This window comes from Cervus elaphus, chromosome 25 (genome assembly GCF_910594005.1).
Source record: "Cervus elaphus chromosome 25, mCerEla1.1, whole genome shotgun sequence".
In the NCBI taxonomy this organism is placed as follows: Eukaryota; Metazoa; Chordata; class Mammalia; order Artiodactyla; family Cervidae; genus Cervus; species Cervus elaphus.
In genome coordinates, this window is record NC_057839.1 from 39,259,053 (window position 1) to 39,284,453 (window position 25,401).

The 25,401-nt window shown below is 37.7% G+C and overlaps 2 protein-coding genes across 17 annotated transcripts in view; one reads left to right on the forward strand and one right to left on the reverse strand.

Annotated features, from left to right (window-relative positions):
• Positions 1–6,080, forward strand: part of CPLANE1 (ciliogenesis and planar polarity effector 1) — a 107,267-nt gene extending 101,187 nt beyond the window's left edge. For 13 of the 14 annotated variants that reach the window (XM_043887302.1, XM_043887301.1, XM_043887309.1 and 10 more), the window contains 2 exons: positions 4,878–5,050; positions 5,570–6,080. In XM_043887302.1, the coding sequence (XP_043743237.1) occupies positions 4,878–5,050; positions 5,570–5,743 (347 nt within the window). In that variant the 3' untranslated portion in view covers positions 5,744–6,080. Of the gene's footprint in view, positions 1–4,877; positions 5,051–5,569 lie in introns of those variants that run through there. The other variant, XM_043887313.1, reaches the window with a different exon arrangement.
• A 14,460-nt stretch (positions 6,081–20,540) lies between these two features.
• Positions 20,541–25,401, reverse strand: part of NIPBL (NIPBL cohesin loading factor) — a 193,118-nt gene continuing 188,257 nt past the window's right edge. For 2 of the 3 annotated variants that reach the window (XM_043887683.1, XM_043887681.1), the window contains 3 exons: positions 23,529–23,703; positions 22,098–22,286; positions 20,541–21,536 (listed from right to left, as the gene is read on the reverse strand). In XM_043887683.1, the coding sequence (XP_043743618.1) occupies positions 21,171–21,536; positions 22,098–22,286; positions 23,529–23,703 (730 nt within the window). In that variant the 3' untranslated portion in view covers positions 20,541–21,170. Of the gene's footprint in view, positions 21,537–22,056; positions 22,287–23,528; positions 23,704–25,401 lie in introns of all 3 variants that reach the window. The other variant, XM_043887682.1, reaches the window with a different exon arrangement.

Genomic DNA, 25,401 nt, shown 5'->3' on the forward strand with positions numbered 1-25,401 from the left:
GCTTTCTGTGATTGTAGTTTTTGTTTTGGAGGCTATAGTTCTTGTTTCTTCTGTCTGCCCTCTGGTGAATGAGGATAAGAGGCCTATGCCAGCTTCTGGATGGGAAGGACTGGCTGTGGGGAAAATGGGGGTCTTGCTCTGGTGGGCAGGGTTGTGCTCAGTAAAATTTTAATGCAAGTGTCTGCTGATGGGTGAGGCTGTGCTCCCTCCCCGTTAATTGTTTGGCCTGAGGAGGCCCAGTCCTGGAGTCTCCTGGCTTTATGTTATGGTAGGGCTTATGGTGACCTCCAAGAGGACTTATGCCAAGACACATATCCCAGGGCTGCTGCTGCCAATGCCCTGGTCCCCACAGTGGGCCACTGCTGACCCATGCCTCTGCAGGGGACCGTTAGACACTCGTAGGCAAGTTTGTCTCCTGTGGGGTCACTGGGTCCTGGTGCACACAAGGTTTTGTTGGTGCCCTCAAGAGTGGACTCTCTTTCCCACAGTCCTGTGGGAGTCCTTTAATGAAATCCCATTGGCCTTCAGATGCCCTGGGGATTCCCAGTCCCTTTGCCAGATCCCCAGGCTGGGAAGCGTGATGTGGGGCCTAGAACCTTCACAACAGTGTGAGAACTTCTTTGGTATCATTGTTATCCAGTGAGTGGGTTGCCCACCCCACAGGTCTGGGATTTGATTTTGTCGTGATTGTGCCCCTCCTACCATCTTGTTGTGGCTTCTCCTTTGTCCTTGGATATTGGGTATCTTCTTTTGGTGGGTTCTGGTGTCCTCTGGTTGATGGTTGTTCAACAGTTGTGATTTTGGTGCTCTCTCAGAAGATGATGAGCCCATGTCCTGCTCTACCATCTTAAATCAGTCTCTGCAAGGATTTTTCAGTATCTGCAAATCAGTGTGATACATCAAGTTGAAGAATAAAAGCCATATGATCATCTTAATAGATGTAGAAAAAGCTTTTGATAAAATTCAGCACCATTTATGATAAACACTCTCCAAAAGTGTGCATTGTGGGAACATGACAGTGTCAGTTGCTCAGTTGTGTCCAGCTCTTTGCAACCCTATGGACTATAGCCTGCCAGGCTTCTCCATCCATGGAATTCTCCTGGCAAGAATACTGGAGTGTGTAGCCATTCCCTTCTCCACAGGATCGTCCCAAATCAGGGATCAAACCTGGGTCTCCTGCATTGCAGGCAGATTCTTTACCATCTGAGCTACCAGGGAGTAAAGGCCATATATGACAAACCCATAGCTAACATCACACTAAATGGTGAAAAGCTGAAAGCATTCTTTCTAAGATCAGGAACAAGACAGGGATGCACACTCTTGTCACTTTTATTCAAGATAGATTTGGAAGTCCTAGCCACAGCAATCAGAGAAAAGGAACCCAAAATTGGAAAAGAGATAAAACTGTCACTGTTGCAGAGGTAAAACTGTTATATGATACCAGACATAGAAAATCCTAAAATGCTACCAGAAAACTACTAGAGCCCATCAATGAATTTGATAATGTTGCATGATACAAAATTAATACACAGAAATCTCTTGTATTCCTATCTACTAACAATGAAAGATCAGAAAGCAAATCAAGGAAACAATCCAGTTTACCATAGCATAAAAAAGGATAAAAATACCTAGAAATAAATGTACCTAAGGAGGCCTCCTGAGAAACCTGTATGCAGGACAAGGAACAACAGTTGGAATTGGACTTAGAACAACAGACTGGTTCAAAATTGGGAAAGGAGTACGTCAAGGCTGTATATTTTTACCCTACTTATTTAACTTATATACAGAGTACATCATGTGAAATGTTGAGCTGGATGACTCACAAACTGGAGTCAAGATTGCTAGGAGGAATATCAACCACCTCTTATATGCAGATGATACTACCCTAATGGCAGAAAATGAAGAGGAACTGAAGAGCCTCTTGATGAAGGTGAAAAAGGAGTGAAAAAGCTGGCTTAAAACTTAACATACCCATCATTTCATGGCAAATAGATAGGGAAATAGTGGCAGATTTTATTTTCTTGGGCTCTAAAATCACTGCAGATGGTGACTGCAACCATGAAATTAAAAGATGCTTGCTCCTTGGAAGGAAAGCTATGACAAACCTAGGCAGCATTTTGAAAAGCAAAGACATCACTTTGCCAACAAAGATCCACATAGTCGAAGCCATGGTTTTTCCAGTAGTCATGTATGGATGTGACACTTGGACTATAAAGAAGGCTGAGTGTCAAAGAATTGATGCTTTTGAACTGTGATGCTGGAGAAAACTCTAGAATCCCGTGGACAGCAAGGAGATCAAACCAGTCAATCCTAAAAGAAATCAACCCTGAATTTTCATTGAAAGGATTGGTTAAGCTGAAACTCCTGTACTTTGACCATCTGATGCAAAGAGTTGACTCTTTGGAAAAGACCCTGATTCTGGGAAAGATTGAAGGCAGGAGGAGAAGGGGATGACAGAGGAAGAGATGGTTGACATCATCAACTCAAACTTGAGTTTGAGCAAACTTCAAGAAATAGGATAGGGAAGCCTGGCGTCTTGCAGTCCATGTGGTTGCAAAGAGTCAGACCTGACTTAGTGACTGAACAACAACAAAAGGAGGCAAACGCCTGAACACTAGAAGATGCTGAGGAAAGAAATTGAAGATGATGGAAATAGATGGAAAGATATACTATATTCTTGAATTGGAAGAATCAATATTGTCAAAATGACTTTACTGCCTCAGGCAGTCTATAGATTCAGTGCAAGCCCTATCAAATTACCAATAGTATTTTTCACACAACTAGAACCAAAAAAAAGTTTTAATTTGTGTGGAAACACAAAAAACCCTTAATGGCCAAAGTAAATCTGAGAAAGAAAAAACAGAGCTGGAGTAATCAGGCTCCTTGACTTCAGACTATACTACAAAGCTGCAGTCATCAAAACAGCATGGTACCGGCACAGAAACGGAAACATAGATCAGTGGAACAGGATAGACAGTCCAGAGATAAAACTATGCTCCTCTTGTTGGTTAATCTGTGGCAGAGGAGTCAAGACTATACAATAGAGAAAATACAGTCTCTTCAATAAATGGTGCTGGGAAAACTGGAAAGCTAGATATATAAAAATGAAATTAGAACATTCTTTAACACCATACATAAAAGTAAACACAAATGGATTAAAGACCTAAATGTAAGACTGAATACTATAAGACTCCTAGGTGAGAACTTAGGCAGAACACTTTTTACAATCACAGCAATATCATTTTCTATCCATTTCCTACTAGAGTCATGGAAATAAACAAATGGGACCTAGTTAAACTCAAAAGCTTTACACAGTAAAGGGAGCCATAAACAAAATGAAAAGACAACCCATGGAACAGGAGAAAATACTTGCAAACAATAGGATTGACAGGGAGTTAAGTTCCAAATATACAAACAGCTCACATAGCTCAATTTCAAATAAACAACCCAATCAAAAAATGGGCAGAAGACCTAAACAGACATTTCTTCAAAGAAGACATACAGATGGCCAATAGACACATGCAAATATGCTTGGACTTACCTGGTGGTCCAGTGGTGGGAACTCTCCACTTCCAATGCAGGGGGAGTGGTTCGATACCTGGTCAGGGAACTATGATCCCACATGCTGCATGGCTCTACCAAAAAAAAAAGAAAGAAAATTTTAAAAAAAAGTGAAAAGATGCTCAATATCACTAATTATTAGAAAAATGCAAGTCAAAGCTACAATGATTTGTAGCTAGCAGAATGGCCATTGTCAAAAGAGTCTACAAACAGTAAATGCTGGGAGAGTTTGTGGGGGAAAGGGAATTCTTCTACACTTTTGGTTGGAGTGTAAATTGTACAGCCACTATGGAGAACAGTGTGGAAGTTCCTTAAAAAACTAAAAATAGAGCCACCATATGATTGAGTGATCCCACTCCTGGGCATGTATGTGGAGAAGACCATGGTTCAAAAGGATACATTCACCCCAGTGTTCACTGCAGTGCTGTTTACAACAGCCAGGATATGGAAGCAACCCAAATGTACATCACAGAGGAAAGGATAATGAAGATGTGGTACATATATATACAATGAAATATTACTTACCATTAAAAACAATGAAACATCATTTGCAACAACATGGATAGATGAAATCATACTGAGCAAAGTATGTTAGAGAAAGACACATACCATATGATAGCACTTAAATGTGAAATCTAAAGTAAATTACACAAATGAACTTATTTACAAAACAGATTCACAGACTTAGAGTATGAACTTATGGTCCCCGGGGGAGCAAATGGTGGGAAGGAATAGGAGTCTGGGGTAGACATGTACACACTTGCTATATATTTAAAATAGATAACCAGCAAGGTCCTACTGTATAGCACAAGAATTTCTGCTCAGTGTTATTAAGCTAAATGAAAAAAGAACTTGAAAAAGAGGAGATACATGTATATGTACAACTAAATTACTTTGCTATACACCTGAAAACTAACACAGTATTGTTAATAAAACATTGTTAATTGCTAATCAAATATTGTTAATCAACCTGGAGAAGGAAATGGCAACCCATTCCAGTACTCTTGAATAGAAAATCCCATGGACAGAGGCGCCTGGTAGTCCATGCGGTCGCAAAGAGTCAGATATGACTGAGCGATTTCACTTTTCTTTCCTAATCAACCATACTTGAATGTGTTAAAGAGTTGGCCAGAATTCAGTTTCCTTCTCTCACACCAACAGAACAGGAATTGCTGGAACTCTAAAGCCAACCAGACCTTGTGATTCCAATATAAAATGAGATTGGCTGCCTTGGATTTGACAGTAAAAGTCACAATAAGGAACAGACTTACCAACAAATCAGTCCTAAAGTATGCTTTGTTCTTTTCCCTGGAAAGGCCCCAATGCTCCCTGTCGGCAGTGTACAAAAACTCACAGAAGCGCTGGGCTTGCACCTCAAACCAAGGAGGTGTGTATAGAGTATGAGAGAGAAGAGACTGTGGTGAGCCCGTGGTTGGTACCTTCAGACATCCGTGCAATTCTCCACGAGAGTCACAGTTCCCTGCTACAGGTATGCATTATTCCAGGTTTCAGTTTGCCCTAGTGATTATTTGTGTTGTTAAGGGTTTTTCTCTTTGCGTATTTACTTATTTGTGTGTATGGGATGTAGACATACTTAAGGGTTGTTAGGTCAGTTTGAAGTAGTGATTCAAAGCATCTACACTTTTGGCTGAATACTCCAGCATTTGTCTTTCAGAATTTTCCTTGACTGCGTATTTTCTTTTTAATAACAAAAAAACACAACCCAAACAAAACACAACAAAAATGTAAGAACAGAATATTGTACTATAGGTGCGACAGTCCATTCTCTCTACTCTTCAGGCCTGGTACCAGCATCTCGTTGTGTCAGGTGATGTTCATTCATCCCATCGCCAGTCCAGATGTGCTGGGCAACGACAGCCCTAGTTCCCTTCGTATTTCCGTCGCTCTTTGGTGGATGAGCAGCTCTAGGGTCTTTGGAAAACTTAGCTCATGTGCCATTTATTTTTTTTCTCAGGACCACAATTTACTGTCTTTCTCAATTTGATAGGACTCTTCACCAACTGAAGAAAAGTCAGAGGCTCCTTTTGGGGTTGGTGGCATGGAGAGTTTGTCTGAGAGCACAGGCAGCATCCTCAGCAAGCTTGACTGGGATGCTGTTGAAGACATGGTGGCCGGCGTGGAGGACAAGAGCCTCTCTGTCCACTGGGCTCTGGACCTGTAAGACCTGAACGTCACTCTGCTTCCACATGAAGGCCAGCAACTCAGTGATGAAGTTTAGCAAGACTTTGTGGGTTTAAGGGAAAGAAGCACTGAAGGAAGCAATGTGAATTTACCACCTGTAAGCACCTTATTACTTGTATTAGACATTTAAGAGGCAAAATAAACATTTCTCAGTTATTTTGCCTTCAAGGGAAAAGGGTTAACTATAGTCATATGTTTTTGCATTTGACTTATTATCTTTAGGTATAATTTTTTAAATGATGAAATAAACAGTACCTTTCAAGCCAAACTTATATCATATTTGAGCTACTTTCAATAAAAATCTATCTTGCATCTTCCTTTACCTCCTGAGTTTTGAGAAACAACCTTATGTGGGTAAGTCTGATAAAAAAAAATAAATTCTTTCACTGAGGTGAAGAAGATCACTCTCTCACCTGAGACACTCTATAATGAACTCCATTTTTAAAACATATCCTAAAATTGTACAGGACTTGGCCTAGGAGTAAAAAGCAACTAACCACCTTCCACCAATTCTGAACTTCTAAATAAACCATGTTTCATGTCATCCAGATCGTCTGTCCTCTGTCCTCAGCTGAAAAAGACTTGGAGGGAGAAAAGGAGATGGATGATTTGGGTGGGGAAGAAAGAGGCTGTGACTCCTGACTCTGGAAGGCTCATGTTAACTTCGTGAAAACCGTGGGGCAGAGACCTGGGTAATTCTGGTACTGCACCCAACAATGTCATAATCTTGGAAATAATTTTTATGAGAAAAAAACTAAAAACCTTCACATATTTGTCCATTTTTAGCGCAGTATTAAAGAATATTATCTAAATAAGAATGTTAAATATTCCTCCTTTTCCAACTACATACCTGTGTGAGGCCAGACTTTTTTCATACACTTCAGCTAAAAAGACATTGCAATAGGGTCAATGCAGAAGCTGGTTTAAGAATTCAGCAGTCATCTGTTAAGCCAGAAATGAAGATATTTATAAAACTTTCAAACATTGTCATGCATCACATGTTAGCATTGAATGGGGGTCATTGTAATTTAGACATTTTTCTGTTTTCATTTCTGACATAAATATTGACAGATATACTTACATTAAAGCTCTTTGGGCTCCTCTATAATCTTGGGTATAAAGAGAAGAAGTTTAAGAACTGCTGCTTTAGAGCTAACAATGTGAACTGAGCTCACCAGACTCGCTCAGTCGTTCAGTCATGTCCGACTCTTTGTGCCCTGTGGACTGCAGCACGCCAGGCTTCCCTTTTCATCTCTCAGAGCTTGCTCAAACTCATCTTCATTGAGTTGGTGATGCAATCTCCATCTCATTCTGTCATCCCCTTCTTGTTCTGCCTTAAATCTTTCCCAGCATCAAGGTCTTTTCAGACTATATAGAGTCAATATCGACATTTCACTCACTCCTTCACAATGAACTGGTGTATACCTGCTCACGCCTGTTCTGACTTAAACATTCGGTTGGCTTTTGAGGGTATTACCTCCAGTGTTTTTTTTTTTCCAGTGTTTTTTTATTTCTTCCTTTAAATCCATATTTATGTGTAGTATTTCTCTTCTGACTGAAGCTCATTAGTGTTTCTCATTGTGAAGATCTTCTGGCAGTTCTCTCAGGTTTCACTGACTGAACTATTATCTTTCACTGTCATTTTTGAAGGGTATTTTTGCAGCAGTTATTCTAGGGCAAGGTCTTTACTTCTAAGATGGGCCTTCCTGTTGTATAAACTGGATGCCTGGAATGTTAATAGACTGTCAGAAAGATCTCCATGTTGTAGCTGAGCTGGGCCTCCAACATCCCCTAGAGACTGTTGTCTCAACCTTTTATTATAGTAACAGCTTCCTGGTAAAGCCTCTTGTACTCTTGCACAGAACTGGATATGAGCAGCTCAACTCTTGTCCAAGGACCCACAGGGAGCCCCCACACAAGGCCTTGCAGAGTCTGGTCAACGGTTACCATCCTACATTTCGACTCTGCCTCCTCAGCTTAGCAGGACCGCTGTGGTCTCCTTGGACATAACTTGTTACGCTGGAGTCGTGATAATACACTTAAAAAGCCAAGCACTGGTGAGACTTACCTTGTGAGCTTCTCTTCCCTCAGGGATCACTGTCTCTTGCTGCATGCTGTCCAGTGTCTAAAAGCAGTTGCCTCACATATTTTGTCCAATTTTATGGTTAAAGCAGCAAGGCTAGTCCTGTATCAATTACTCTGTCATAGCTAGAAGTGGACGTCTTCCCTGGTCTCGGTGAACTTTACATCCATACAGCAAACCTCAATGAGGACTGAAGGAGGGTAGAACATGTCAGCCCAGGACTGATGGTCCTGTGCAGCCTCCAGCATCCAGCTTGAATATGTTCTTGTTGTCTTCAAAAAACTGCAGTATAATTTTGTCGTGTGCCTGACACAGAGAAAACATCCTTCCAAGGAAGGGTCTAGACTGTGTACCCTCCAAACATAGGTTAAAAGAAACAGTTTCCACATCTAGATTTTAGCACTTACCATGGTTGGGGTTACCTCGGTTATCAAAAGGATTCCTAACTTCTCAAAACAATATCATTTTGCTCACATTTTTATTATAAAATGTTATATAGCATTTAATAGCATGCATCACTAAACCAAAGCCACATCTGAGTGTCCTACTCTTTATTCTGGCTGAGTTTGGAATCTATAACAAAGGAAGCTCAAACACAAGACTTCTGCCAAGAAATTATATCCACGGACCTGGGTGAATATCACTGACTTCAGCCTTACTTTCCTACTTCAGCTCCTATTGTTTCTAGCCCTAGTATATGCTCACATATTTGATGGATTCAGGAAAAGCCATTATAGCTTAAATCTTTTTTCATTTCCCAACAATTCAAGTAATTGTGTCTTGTTTAGCTATTCTATAAGAAACCAATCCTTGGATCTTACTGAAGAAATAGGAGAGACAGGAATGGTGTAGAAGTCATATTGGTAGCCCTCCAGAACTCTACTTTCCTTTAGGCATTGCTCATATCCTGACCCTTCATGTGTGTTCAGCATCTAGACTGTGACTTTGTGTCATTAGGGAGACCCCAACAGAAACTATGGCTTTCATCTTCATAAAGACTGAATCTGGGGAACATGTGAGAAGAAAAGAACCCTTGTTAGGTAAGGTTGGTGTGTAGGGAATGAATCTATATATGTGGGGCGTAGGGCCAACTTCAGTGGCGAGTTGCCTAGCTGAAGGGAAAGTTTTTATACAGGATTTTATAAAACAATGATACTAATTTGAAAAGAATTATTTAAAACTATATTCAAATCCAGGAAATATAAAAATAAGGTAATTAAAACAACTTCAGTATTAAGAACTTTAAAATGGTAAATAAAATATTTTACCATTTGATAAATTGTTTATTTCTTCTAAGACCTAAATGAAAGGATAATAAAGGAATATTAAAATGTATAAATCAATACAAGATAAGAGAATTGGACAGGAGATATTACTGGAGAAGAGAAGTCACAGGATGTCTAAGAGGGTGGAGGAAGCCATAATATAATTTGTGCAGAAAAGGGTAATGATAAACAGTGTACTTAAGACTCAGAGCTGACAAGTACAAAAAGGGAGATGCAGTGAGACAATCATGGTGTAAGTCTTATTAGAACAGTTGCAACTCCTTATTTCTCTATTCCTTGTGCATAGAGCTCCCAGCATCTATAACCCAGGCAAGAGTCCAGCTTCCCATCTGATGACCTTAGAGCAGAGAGCAGCAAATCTGGCTTGCTTTCTGTTCTTTTAAATAAAGTTTTACTGAAAGACAACCTGCCCATCCATTTATGTTATCTGTGCTGCTTTTGTACAGCAAAGGCAGTGTTGCATTGTTGCTACATAGACCATGTGACTTGCAAAGCCTAGAATACTTATTTTCTGATTCTTTCCAGAAAAAGTTTGTGAATCACTGCTGTAGACTTGAGCCCACCAGATGAAATCCACCTATACATTCAGAGCTTCAGTAAACTTTCTAGTACCCTGCTTTAAACCTGATGGGACAGTTAGGCATCACTTGACATGCAGGAAGGAACCCTCTTCATGAAAGGGACAGTCCAAATTAAATGAGCAAAATAACAAAGAGATCATGCAGGAAACAGAAGAAATGGTTTTTACCACTAATGAATTGGAAGGCTCCAACAATGACAGAGGAAGCCCTATTGTGAGAATTCCCATGAGGTTATTTCTGTTAATAAAACAGATATTTCTAATTGGTGAGTGGCAAGAGTTCAACATCAATTGATTCCTATTTAAAAAAGGAGCATACATGTATTTACCAAGTATATGTGTGGCTTCATTCCCTTTGTCCCTACTCTTGACTCTTTTTTTTTTTTTGTCCCTACTCTTGACTCTTGATGAATGGAGGGTAGTTGTTTCTTGTTCAGGCAGGAAGCTAAGTAGATTAAGTATTTGCCTTGCAGAATACTCCACCAGCAGATGGATATATGTCTAGATTTGGGGCAAATGGCAGCAAGCTTGATTGTGATTGCAGGTCCATGCTACAGTATCTCTACCCTGGCTCTACTCACAATAAAGCTGTTAATTTTATCTCCATCTGTCTGACTTCTGTTTGTAATTCTTATCAGAATTCCAAGGAGTGAGGGAATGTGATTTTTCAACCTCCTTCAATCTGAACATAGGATGCATTGGCTATGGCTTGAGCTCAGGGCACCAAATGGCAACGGAGAAGTCTACTTTTTAATCTGATAGATTGATATGAGATGTTGCATTCACAAAGTAAGAACAAGTTACTGTATGAAAGAGGTAACCAGAGAACAAGAAGAAACTCTTTGAAAGTTAAAATATAGCTGAAATTAAAAAGTTAATAGAAGAGTTAGAAGATAAAGTTGAAAAATTCTCAAATATAGCATCAAAAGACCCAAGAAAAGAGCAAAAAACGTAACTGAGGAGATGAGTCCAGGAAGAATAATATTTAACAAATTACAGAGAAAGAAACTAAAAGGAAAGAAATTATCAAAGAAAATTCTCCATAGCTAAGAACACAGATCAAAAGTCTGTAACATACCCTGAAAAATGAATTTTTAGAGATCCACTAAGAAACATCACAGTGAAATTTTACAATATGAGAGATACAGAAAATATCCTAAATTTCTAGAAAGGGAAAGCAAAGATCATATACAAAGGAACAATAAATCAGTATGGTAGCAGCCCTCTTAACAGCAACAACAGAGGCTAGATTACGGTGAAAATATTTTCAAAGGGAAAAATTTCAATTTAGAATTTTATACCCAGTTATCAACCATGAGGTGAGAATAAACATATTTTCAAACATTCAATGATTCCAAAATTTTGTTCCCAGGTGTCTGTTCTTAGGAAACTACTGCAGGATATGCTCAAGCAAACTGAACATTTTTAAGCAAAACTGAGAAAGTTCAGGTTCCAGTCACAGGTCCTGGATCCAACCAGAACAGGGGTAGGAAAAGTCTACCCCTTGGTAGAACACTTTGGCAGCAGTCCTAAAAAATCAGTCCAGATAGGTGCAAAGGTAAGAATAGCTGCAGGAAGGCATTTATGATGGATATGTGGGAGGGACAGCGGGGAGAAGACCCAAAGGAATGATCTGAAAGACCATTACAGATTTCTATTTGGAAATTATGTACGTTAAACAGAAAAGCAGCCTCACTAAAGGGACAACAAAGAAATAAAGGAAATGCATTCATAGTAAACTAAACATTAGTTCTGATTGAATAATATTTACATAGTTTTATATTATAGAAATGCTCATTAAATATAGTGATATCCATATTGGGAGGAGAGGGAATAAGCCTGAGAGCCGTCTTTATCATAAAAAGTCAATAGATCATAATATAATCAATATCTAAGGAGTAGAATGAGTTAATAAATTACAATAGTATATTCTTTAGAAATACGCAGCTATTCAGAGATCAGAGTGGTTGCCTGAATTAACAAGGGATTCTTTCTTTAAATTTAATTAGAAAAAAGCCTACTAAATAATAGAAACCTTATTATATTAAAAGACTGCCTCATTAACATTTTTATCTTGGAATTACTCTAAACTATATAAAAGGCAGGATTTTAAAGGTTCAGTGGACAGTTTTAAGCCATGCAGAGAAGCAAGACTATTCTCTCTTCTTTGGCTCCTTCTCACACTTCAGATCACGGTAATTCCTCATGGACTTCCTCTGGATGAAGCAGGTAAGTCATGTTGTCTTTTATGTGGTTCTCTACCTTCACTCACTAAATCTTACTAACTACGGAAATTCACACCTGTTCTCTCGTCATTACAATTTAAAGCACTGGCCACTATTTTAGCCAACCAAAGCTATACGATTAATTTAAAGATCCTAATCAATTCTACAAATATACTAAACCAGTTCTCTCCTTCCACTATTGGAGAAGGGAATGGCAAATCACTTCAGCATTCTTGCCTTGAGAGCCCCATGAACAGTCTGAAAAGGCAAAAGGATATGACACTGAAAGATGAACCCCTAGGTCACAAAAAAGTCGGATACGACTGAACGGCTGAACAACTTGCACTACCACCACCCCAGCTGGAGTTGTCGTCATCTTCCACAGAGCACTTTGGCTCCCCTCTTACCATTGGCAGTGCTCTTTAGAAAAGGCAAGTCTGACTTCACAAATGCTAATCCCTGTTCCACTTCCCACCTACCTTAATGGCTCCCCATTGCTCACAGGACATCCTTAACATGGCCTACCAAGGGATGATTTGTCCCATTTATTTCATCATCAGCAGCATAATTTATTTCATCAGCAGCATCATCCTACTCTCATTTTTTCTCTGTCATTCACAAGAACTGCGAAGCTTTTGAAAGCAATATGCTCTTTTCTTCAGGCCCTTTGCATATGCTATGTAATAAATGTGGGATTCTTCTTGCATCCCCTTCATCTTTTTTTTTTTTTCTTTCCTCAGACTTTAGAGTTCAACCATCATGTCCCTTAGAAATGAACTGCTGGAAACAAAAAAAATGTCCCTTTTAGCAATGGTTCAACCAACATTATTTGGTATCTGTAATGCCAATTGCATACTAGGCTTTATCTAAGGATTAGTTTCACTTGGAGAAGGCAGACTTTCTGGTCTCCCCTAGCCCTCCAGATTATTTCAGTGCCACATACTCTCATAGTTTCTGTTATTTTCCTCTTAAGCACTCATTTCAACTGCAATTTAATGACTGTACAATTGTGTGGTTTGCGGTTCATTTCTTATTTCTCCCACTAGAACACAAGCTTGTTGCCAATGGGTCCAGTACAGTTCATTGCTCACAGTACGGCACTCAGCAAATACTTGTCGAATGACTGAATTAGCAAAAACTAATGAACCAGTGTCAAAACCAAGTTTTCTCTGAGACAAACAGTATGACAGGAAAGAAGGAGTGAGAATCCAGTGTTTTAAGATCAGGAAAGGAGTGTAGAATGTAGCCTGTGATTCCTGCATCTCTCCAATACCCAGCTGCCCCTCATCACTTAACTCATTCATTCCTACATTCACACTCTGTACCTGCTTTCCAGAGCTACTCTATATCCTCTCTTTGACTTCAGCACTTTCACTCTGCCACTCTCATTTTACTTGCTCCTCCACTTCATGGAGACCTCTGAACTTTGATCCATTTTCTCTCAACCTAGCTCTTTGACTATACCTCCAACAAACTCACACTCCTGGCTCACTGATTAATCACTTCCACTGTACAGCTGAGCTCTGCTGGAGAAAAATAATGCAGTCTGGCATATTCACAATCCTCCATGTGGTAGCCAGTGAGTGATCTTCCTGAACTACCACCCTGAGGATATTTATTCTAAGTTCTTCCAAACTCTTTTTTTTTTTCATTTATTTTTATTAGTTGGAGGCTAATTACCTTACAGTATTGTAGTGGTTTTTGCCATACACTGACATGAGTCAGCCATGGATTTACATGTGTTCCCCATCCTGAACCCCCCTCCCACCCCCCTCCCCATGAGAACAGCATCAAAACATGTATATTATCAAGTGTGAAACAGATCGCCAGTCCAGGTTTGATGCATGAGACAAGTGCTCGGGGCTGGTGCACTGGGATGACCCTTCCAAACTCTTAAACTGCTGCTCTTCCCGATTCTCATTTGTTTTTCAACTCAACCACAATCTGGCTTTGCTCTCATCCTCTCTGAAACAACTCTCCCTAAAGCTTTCTATTTACATCCTGAAGGGTGGGATCAAGCATTTTTCTGTTTTACTGTGGCATTTCAAGTGCTGCTCTCCACCTTCCTGAAACTCTCTTAATCCTCTAGTTCTGGATTGTTTCCAGACTCCTCTGATCAATTCTATCTCCATTTCAACTGCAATTTTTGTTGTTGTTGTTGCATCTTATATGTTGGTAGTCTCTAAGGTTCTTTGACTGTGCACTGCTTACTGTAACTAATGTGGCTGATGAGTGCCAAATGTAGCCCCTGCCCAAACTTTCCCCTGAAAGTGTCCTGCTTATGTATGTTCCCACCTTCTGGACATCACCTGAACATCTGATAGGCACTCACTTACAACATATTTAAAATCAACCTAGTCATCTAAAGTACAGAACCTGATAGCTATTCCAGATGGCTGTCTTTACCTCATCAGTCAACTGTTGAGTTTTGCTGTTTTTGTTCCTGAATACATCTGCGTTCTCCAGTCTTCTTTATACCATCATTGTCCTAGCTCAGGCTCTCACCATCACTGAGAGGATATTGCAGGCATGTCCTCTTCTTGACACCCTCAAATCTATCCTCTAGTAGCAGCCAGAATGAGCTTTTAATAGTCCTTAGCTTGAGGTCCTTCCACTGCCTACACATTTAAATTCTCAAAATTGTATACTTATCTCTATTTCTATAACTTCATCTTTTGATATTTTACTATCAACACCCTGTGATACTCACACTTCAGGTTCCCACATAACCTAGCTAAGTGATTTTATTTACGAAACTTCAAACACACATGGCTTCAGACTATGTTTTCTGACTTCTCACCAATCCAAGTTTTAGTCTTCTGCATCATGCCAGGTAATGTAAAAAATAATTAAAAACAGAACACATAAAATATTACAACTTACTATATCCATTTATCTAGCAGGATGGTAGGCATCTCAAAAGTTATTAGTCATCAAGAAGCCTACATTTAGATCTTACTGGGTGACAGAAGAATGACATTACAGATGAAATCTTTCTCATTATCTGATCTAGGAAATAAGGGCCCCAAGTGTTGCTCACGATTGGCTCTAAGTAGGTATGTAGCTTATAGATATCACATCACCTCTTTGAGTTTCAATTTCACCTTCTTAAAAAGAAGAATTTGAAATAGAAAGATCTTCAAATTTATAATCTGTGGATTTTCAAGTCAGGGCATTTGTACATAGACCTAGGTGGGATGACCATGAATTCTTAGAAATTGCATGCACAAATTCGGATATTAATTTGTTCAGTTTTCTAAGGAGAGTTCATGGTTTTCATCATGTTCTTCTCAAAGAAGTTTATGAATTACAAAGTGGTTAAGAACATTTAAAGGATTCTCAGATCCTTCATATTGTATAACTATATATTTTTAAAACTATGAAATGTGCAGATTCACTGTTCATTTTAGCTTTTATGGCAAATGGAGACTGTAATTAGTTTTCTTTTTCTTTGTTCCACAATCTAAATCTAATTAGGAGAAGCCTAAATTATAATTCTAGGTGAGTTATGATCAAGCAAAACTTACACTGACACATATTAGTAGAAAAAGGCTAATGTCAGATATGAAGACCTTAGAACTATTTGACAAATTAACACAAAAATAACTTTTCATTTCTAAGATTCTGTATAACTGAGATTAAACAATGACTGAAAAAAGTCACAAATACAAACAGAGACAAAATTCCATTCAGGAAAAACTGTAATGTCTTTCAATTATATAGGAAAAATATACTTTTTATTCTTTTACACAAAACAAACAAACAATGGTGTGGTCACTCACCTAGAGCCAGACATCCTGGAGTGTGAAGTCAAGTGGGCCTTAGGAAGCATTACTACAAACAAAGCTAGTGGAGGTGATAGAATTCCAGCTGAGCTATTTCAAATCCTAAAAGATGATACTGTTAAAAGTGCTCAGTGTATCAGCAAATTTGGAAAACTCAGCAGTGACCACAGGACTGAAGGTCAGTTTTCATTCCAATCCCAAAGAAAGGCGATGCCAAAGAATGTTCAAACTACTACACAATTGTACTCATTTCACAGCTAGCATGGTAAGGCTCAAAATCCTTCAAGCGAGGCTTCAACAGAACGTGAACTGAGAATTTCCAGATGTTTAGGGTACATTTAGAAAAGGCAGAGGAACCAGAGATCAAATTGTCAACATCCACTGGATCATAGAAAAACGGAATTCCAGAAGAACATCTACTTCTGCTTCATTGACTATGCTAAAGCCTTTAACTGGTGACCAAAATAAACTGTGGAAAATTCTTCAAGAGCTGGGAATACCAGACCGCCTTACCTGCCTGTTAAGAAACGTATGCAGGTCAAGAAGCAACAGTTAGAACCGGACATGAGCAGACTGGTTCCAAGTTGGGAAAGGAGTATGTCAAGGCTGTATATTGTCACCCTGCTTATTTAACTTACATGCAGAGTACATCATGCAAGATGCCGGGTTGGATCAATCACAAGCTGGAGTCACGATTGCTGGGAGAAATATAAATAACCTCAGATATGTAGATAGCATCATCCTAACAGCAAAAAAGAAAAAGGAACTAAAAGAGCCTCTTGACAAAGGTGAAAGAGGAGTGAAAAGGCTGGCTTAGAACTCAACATTCAAAAAACAAGGATCATGACATCCAGTCCCATCACTTCATGGCAAACAGATGCAGAAAAAACAGAAACAGTGACAGACTATTTTCTTGGGCTCCAAAATCACTGAGGAGTGACTGCAGCCACAAAATTAAAACACTTGACTCCAATATTCTGGCCTAGAGAATTCCATGGTCTGTATAGTCCATGGGGGTCACAAAGAGTCGGACACAACTGAGCGACTTTCACACTTCATTGCTCCTTGGAAGAAAAGCTACAACAAACCTAGACAGCAAATTAAAAAGCCGAGACATCATTCTGTGGACAAATGTCCATCTAGTCAAAGCTATGGTTTTTGCAGTGGTCATGTACAGATGTGCAAGTTGGACCACAAAGATGGGTGAGTGCTGAAGAATTGATGCTTTCAAACTGTGGTGCTGGAGAAGACTCTTTGAGAGTCCCTTGGACAGCAGGGAGATAAAGCCAGTCAATCCTAAAGGAAATCAACCCTGAATATTCATTTGAAGGACTGATGCTGAAGCTCCAATACTTTGGTCACCTGATGCAAAGAACTAACTCATTGGAAAAGACCTGGGAAAGACTGGAGGCAGGAGAAGGGGGTGACAGAGGACGAGATGGTTGAATGGCATCATCGACTCGATGGACATGGGTTTGAGCAAATTCTGGGAGATGGTGAAGGACAGGGAAGCCTAGCGTGCTGCAGTCCATGGGGTTGCACAGTCGAACTGAGCGATTGAACCACAATAACATAGCCTGTGAATCCATTTATTTCAAGCAATAATTAGTACAAAGTTTCTGACTAACAGAGGAGCTGTAATCCCAGAGTATCCTCTGTTATCTATTTAAGCTTGTTTCCTTCCTTCAGGTCTTCATCTCCAACTGCCTGCTTGGCATTTGCTAACTAAAATGCAAAGGATGTTTATCACCGCCTTTCTGAAAACTAGACCTATCTCCTTGTTCATTATCTCTGTGATGGGACCTCTGTTCTAGTTATGCAGGCGCAAGTTTGAATGAGAGACAATGCCTCTCAAGCCTACAATAAATTCAGGTAAGCAAAAGGATTAAAAAGCAGAAAATAACTGTTATTTAGAATTAACTATTATCTTAAGTATCCAAGGACAAGTAAGTTTCATCATAAAAAATTTGCAGAGTAAAAGATAGATGAAGAAACATTAAGACAAAAAAATATTTTGAGAAAACTGAAAAGTTACCGGATATTTGAGGTCAAAAGTTATTTAGTATTTAAAGATATCTTTACAGGTGAAGTAACATGATGCCTGGGATTTACTTCAGAAAAGTGAGGGAGAGGAGTATACAGGTATAGGTCAAACAAGCTTGATCAGAAATTCAGAACTGACTGACACTGAGTGATAAGTGCATGATGGTTCTATAACAAAAATTAAAAGTTTTTAAAAATTATGATAAAATTGTGTGCATATGGCATCACTCTGAGCAATGGAACCATACACAGCTGGTCTTAAGAAGGAAGAGTGGTGGTTTTTGCTTGGCTGTAATGCAAAACATGAGGCTTTTATGACCACTTGGTCAACAAACTATACAAACTGGAATTTGGGCAGTGACCTATCATACCAAATTTATACTCAAATGGGACCAACAGGACAGTGCCATTAAAAAAAAAAATTCACATCATTTGTATAATTAATACCTATGATGAAAAATTATGTAAGTTTTAGTTTTAGAATGAGCAAGGCAAACTTAGTGAAAGGTTCAAAAAAGTAGAACTTTTATAGAGCAAAACTTATCAAATGTTCCAAATTATTTTAAATGGGTAATCTGATGCATCTTATATTTGCACAAGTCATCTTATTCTGATTGATATCAATAGTTCTGAAGATGCAGACCACCTAGACATTAAGATAGTGACGAAGACAAGTACTTTATGTAACTAAACATGGTGTATGGGGAGGGAGAACCATATACTTTCTTGGATAAGTTCACTTTCTAAATGAACACAGGATAAATTTGCTTCCTGGTCATGAAATCAACATTGGACAAAAAAGCTTGACTTACCTGTCTTCATGAAATGGACTCTACAGTTGTTAAAAACTGCTGTGTGCTTCAGTTACCTGCTAACAATTCAAATACTCGACATATTAACTGAGTAAGCTATATACTACTTTCCCCTAAGAGTTCAGAATTTCTTCTACTAGAGATTACTAAATTCTGTTTACTGTATCTGTACTTCCGTATGAATTTGTTTTTTAAATACCCATTCTTTATCAGAATATTACTAGATAATTTAAGTAAGAAAAGACTAAGTTTCATATTAATGTAAAAAGTGAAGGTTTGATAAGTTGACACATCTTCGGCATTGGCAGGCAGATTCTTTACCACTGAGTCACCTGGGAAGCCCCAAGTTACATCAACCTTTGCTTTAATTAATAGCTCAAATACTGAAGCTTAGAATATATGGAAAACTCCTAAACACAGCAATTCATCTATGACCAACTGAGGTTAACTGGGGTAAATAGGATCCCTAAGTATATGTGTACTCCAAGCATCCTTTAAGAACTGGTTCACTTTCAAAAAGGATCATCTTTAATGCTGATGAGCAATCAGCGTAGAGTAGTGAGATGCAATTACTCCAATGCTAAATTTAAATGCCTATTAAACACTTAAAAGCAGATTACTGAATCCTGTTGTGCCTCAGTTTTTCTTATCTATAAAATGGGGATAACACGTTTAACTCCCAGAGTGTTGAAAGAAATTAAAAGACAGCATGCATCATTAAACATCAGCATTCAAAACTGGCTTTTTAAATTCACAGCTCTAGTCTTAGAAATCTAGAGGTTGGACTTTATATTCTATCAATTTTTCGTAACTGGTATTTTACTCTTATTGATGTATCATTATTGTTTTCAAAAGTCACCTTAATCTTTTGCTGATAAAACTCCAAAGTGGGGGGGAACCCAATCTAGTTTTGTCCCACATAGTTCACAGTAAAAAGGAAGAGGAAACATGCAATTAAGTGGAAGAAAAAGAAGAATGAGAAAACATTTCCTTCAAAAAAATGTTCTGAAATAATTCCACATAGGAAATAGATCCTGTAAAGTTATTTTCATAGTGGTTTAATAGGAGTTCACAAAAAGGTATTTTATGGCAATGTCACTCTTCCTCACAAATTGAGTATCTTCATTTATTGGCCAATTTCATAAAACTTAACATTCTAGAGGTCAGTTTTAAAAAGCTGACTTAAAAAATAGTACATATTTTAAAAAGATTTAAATCTGAAACAGACCTCATCCTCTGTAAATTTTAGGCATTACTATTTCTGAGCATCAACTATGCAAATCAACTAATTAAATACCCACCTCCCCATCTGTAATAACAAACAAATAAATGACAACTGCTCCCCAAAGATGTATAAAACATTTAGAATAGAAAACGAATAAACATCTCAACTAGTAAAATTACTCCTTTTTCAGCATTAAAAAATAACTCGTGAAAAATGTAATGTTATTATGAAGTGTCATAGTCATCTCAATTCTATTTTGAAAATAACACATGGCATAATTTTAACTAAGAGAAATGCTAGTTTCCCAAAATAGCATGATTGTTACCTTTCCCCAAAACTGTAACTTTCCCACCCACCCCCAGGTTTAAAAAATAAATATTACCATCATGACATCACTAGAAAGAAATTGAAGCATACAAGCAACAAACTATAGTTTCTTTTTATATCAAAATGTACTCTTGAAAATGTGTTTGGCACAGTGCTAAATCATATATAGTTAATACTAAATATTGCAGGATACAATAAAACCCTGGAGTTAATTGTTTACACCCTCTTATGGGAATGAAAATAATAGATACCAATTATTCAGAAGTCAGCCTATACAAACTGTATAAACAATATTTTATGTTTTGTCTTGAAAACCAGTGATATAATAAATTTTACATAAAAGACTGCAAAATAATATAAATGGATTTAAACAGATCTTTACAATAAGAAATTCAAATGGAAACAGACAAGTAACAAAGAGAAGTAAAAAAATTTATTGCAGTATTCGCTCCACCAGGTAGTCTGGGGATCCCTTTTCTTGTATTGTTTTCAGGGTGACCTAATACATCAAAATCTACATTTACAAAAACTCCTTCTGCAGATAGGTCATAGATACTGCATGCTTTTTTTTTTTTTTCCCCCAACAGAATAAATTATATATCCAGGAGATTCTGCCATTTTACAGCCTGGAAAAAACAATGCTTCCCTGGAAACTGGGCTAAGCTAAAGAAAGCCATCCGCTGCTAGGTTAAACTCCAAGAACACTTTATTAAGAACATTAACAGACTAATTTCCAACATTCACTTGTTTATTTTTAAACAGAAAGTTTTTTTTTCCAAGATATAAACAATTTTTGTTAAACTATAATACAGTGGGAGTAAAAATGAACTGAGAATCTGTTTCTGCTGCACAACAGCGAAGGGAGCTCCCACAAAAATGTTTGCCCAACATTTCCTTCTTTTGTTCCTGCATCCCAGGTTCCATTCTTACTCTTCATAAAACTGATTTTTTTTTTTTTTTTTTTTTTGCCAGAATGTTGATATTCAAGTTTTTCTGCCTTTAAAAAAAACTCCTGTAAATTTGGCTGCATGTACAAATTCATTAGCTGGAAGTCCCATCCTTGGCGGCATACAGGGATCGTAAAGTCTGAACAACTTTATTAGTCAGCTTATTAGCACTCGTTAGAGCAATTTTTTTGTAAATAATGTCTGACTCTTTAATAGTGTCTACCCAAGGCACCAGTTTGCGGCCATCACGGCGCTTAGCCTCAGTCCAGGAGCCACTGTAGGAGCCTGCCATCCACTGAACACTGAAGCCATTGCTGGTTTTCTGTACTACTCTTGCAATTTGTGGTCGATCTTTGTACTTTGGACAGCAAATAGCGATGACATCCATGACGTCAACACTTTCATTCATCTGTGCTGCCAACTCCGTAGAGTCTGAATTTCGTTTTGACCTTCTCAATGACTAAAACATTGGGAGGGGGGAAAAAAGACCAAGTGTTACACAAAATAATTTTAGTGAAATTATTGTTTTTATTGCTTTTAATCCCTTGACGCCGGGAGTTGGGATTTCCCAGCACACTTCCATTGCCGGCAATGAGACGCACCGTGACCGCCAGCGCCAAGGGGTTAACATATATTTGTAAAACCATGTATCTCTTAATTTGTACCCGTGTCTTTACTCTTATTGATATATAAAATTATATATACATATGAACCATAAAGCTACATAAAATTTAGCAACAATAAAAAAGGATAACACACATTAATACAATCCAAAGAAAAATTAATAACCCTTTATGCTGGATAAATCTCATTTCTGTTTTTTCTTTTTTATTGTCTTTTATGTTAAACTTTCTACAAAAAGATGTATAAATGGATAAGTAGAGAATTTCTATCTACAAAATGTTTTCTCTCATAAGTATTACATTACTTGGTGTACATTGAATAGACTGACATATATAAGCACATAAAAATCATTTTACGTAATACGCTGCGAAATACGTTGACTCCTCCTCCGCCTCACCCCTGAAGTGCCTCCTCCTCTATCCTCCCCATCACTTTCATCATCTTCTGTCTCTGCTGCTGCATTATTTTTAGGGCTGCCTCCTCCAAGCAGCGAGGTAATTGCTTTGTTCCGAGCATTTGTGCTGGCGGACACCTCCCCTTCTTCCTCCTCTTCATCAGGGTCCAGATGTTCCATGAGAAGTTTGAACTACAAAAATTAGATATTAACTTAGAATTTGAGGTAAACATTTCAAACAAGTCTGTCAAATTTCTAAATATTTTCCATGGCAGTGGTTTGATATTGGTGAAAGAGACTTTAGCTACTGCCCAACTTGAGTGCTGGAAAACGTTTTTTGTAAAGAGCCAGATTGGAAGTATTTTTGGCTCTGCAGGCTAAAATATAATACAGAAACAAATGCACATAGCTGTTTCAATAAAACTTTATTTTACACCAACAGGCAGTCGACCAGATTTCGCCTATAAGCAAGATGTCCCTGACCCTGATCCAAATTATCAAGCAGCCAGTCGATTACTAATTACTGACAGACATTTAAACATTTTCTGCTCCGTCTGCTCTCCACCAAGAGGATATAAGAATAAATGAAAGATGTCAAACAATTTAAAAGAACTAAAATAAATGCTAAATTTAAAGTATAAAGTTTGCAGTCTATGAATAATATGAAAACCATTGTGTAGCTTACATTCTTAGTCAAGAAAATCATGATTAGTTATATTCGACTACCAGCTTTAAGTAGATTAAATTTAAAGACTTTATTTTTACTTTTTAGGACAATCTTGGAAAACATTTTTTTAAACATTAAAAAATTTTATTGTGGTAAAATTATATAACAGAAAATTTACCACTTTAAAGTGCTTAATTCATTGACATGAAGTATATTCATAATGTTGCACAACCATCACTACCATTATTTCTAAAACTTTTACATCATTCCCAAAAGAAACTCAATCTGTACCCATTTAATACTCCCCATTCCTCCCTTCCCACTGACCCTGGTAAACTTCAGTTCTATTTTCTGTCTCTCTGAATCTGCCCCCTTATTTTTTTTCCCCAGCTGCGCCACATGGCTTTCAGGATCTAAGTTCCCTGACCAGGGATTGAACCCTGAGCCCTCAGGAGTGAAGGTGTGGAGTCCTAACCACTGGACCACCAGAGAATTCCCTGTATTTGCCTATTCTTAAAGACATTTTAAAAGCATAATTAATACACTCACATACACACTTGTTAAATGGGTATATACATACATATATACACATATGTGTGTGTGTATATATACTTGTACTTCTTCTGTAAGAAAACATGAAAAAGTTATGATATTGGTTGCCAGACGGAAGAGGAACAGAAATGGCTAAAGAGGGTAGCCCTCTCAAAAGTACTTACATTCAAAAAAGTCATTATCAAAATGAAGTATATTTTGGTTTTACTACTCACATCTAGGTACTGTTTTACTATACTCCTCTTCACATCTTCAGTGATTTTGGAATTAGCCATATCACTCCGCAGGAAGTCCAGTGTTTGTTTGGGATGAAAATGAACTCCTGTTTTCCGGTTTATCGCTTTATCATACACTTTTGCAGATTCAGATGGAGAATATTTCTGAATTTTACTGTTTTAGGAAAATAAAACCATTAATGTAAAAATTTTTTCCAGACATTTACATTTAAATGGATTCTAGTTAAGTTTTATTTACTTACAACTAAACTCTGTCATACAGAGTTCAACCAGTAAAACTGTATACAAAATAAATATAATTTTAAAAAGGGAAGTAAAGACACAAAATCAAAGATTAAAGAGTAATATTCTCTTGTTTTCCTCAGTTGTTTGCCTCAAGATTCTCTTGAATCAAGGCATCATTTAAATGAAAGTAGTTTCTCATGTCTATTTTTTAGTACCATGATTGTGACTGTAGGACAGTTTTAATATAATTACTCAGTACTACCTAACTGGTTTACCTTCTTCTAAGATTTTTCATTCTCAACACGGCCAGAATGACTGTCTACAAACCTGCTTCATATTATTAACAACTCTATTTCAAAATCTTTCCATCTCCTTAGCACTGCCCCAAGACTTTACAAGGTTTTAAATTATTTTGAATTACAGGAATACCTTGGAGACATTACAGGTGTGGCTCCAGACCACTGCAATAAAGCAATTATTGCAATAAAGTGAACCACATCAATGTTTTGTTTCCCAATGAATATAAAGGTTACATTTATACCATATTATAGTCTATTTAAAGTGTGCACCAGCATTATGTTGAAAAACGTACATATCTTAATTAAAAAATACTTTATTGCTAAATAGTATCATGAGTCTTCAGTGAATTGTAATCTTTTGGCAATTGTAGCATCAAATATGACTGATCAAAGACCACCATAAAAATAATAATGAAAAATCACAAACCTTCAATTTGTATAAAATGCAGTATCTGTGAAGTACAATATAACACAGTATGTCCAACAGTTGCCAACATTTAACATCAGGGTATTTCTCATTAAAATCTGGATTTTCTAGCTTCCCTTGAAAAAATGGAAGCTCTGGCCACACTGTTCCCACTTTCTCCCATGGCAACAAGTTGATGAATATCTGAATCCCAAACATGTTTTTTTCATTTTGTCAATGACCTACCCAGATCCACTTTATCCATTTCATTATCTGTCCCTATGAACATTTAAAGTTTCAATGAATGTGAAAAATATCCAAAATTCCATGGGTATAGGCAGTGTAGTGACTGATGATGAGTAAAATTATAGCACATTCAAACTTATTAGTACTTTTCTATCTCTTACCTTGATAGTGTACAATAAAGACTACTGGATCCTGTTAGAACTTAGCCTAGCTGGTCTGCATCTATTTATTCTTCACTCATAGCTCTTTAAAAATTTGAATTTTCCATCTTTTTTAATATTTACTTTTATGGATTTCATTTATTTTGCTGTTCTGGGTCTTAGTTGTGCATGTGGGATCTAGTTCCCTGACAAAGGATCAAACCCAGGCCCCCTGCATTGGGAGTGCAGAGTCTTAGCCAGTGGACCACCAGGGAAGTCTCTGCCATCTATTTTTAAGGTTAGCCTAATTCTCTAATATCTTTTCAGGGGAGCCAACATAATAAGTCTTTTAATTTATGATGCATTATCTCCAATTAGAAGAAAATAGCTTTCCACTCTTTAATAACAGAATGTACAAATTATGGTATATTATACAACAAAAACACTATATAGCAGTTAAAAGGAACAAACTCCTTTTTATAAAAAAGGAGCATTTTTAATATTCAGCATGCAACCAAAACTGGGTTTCCTATTTC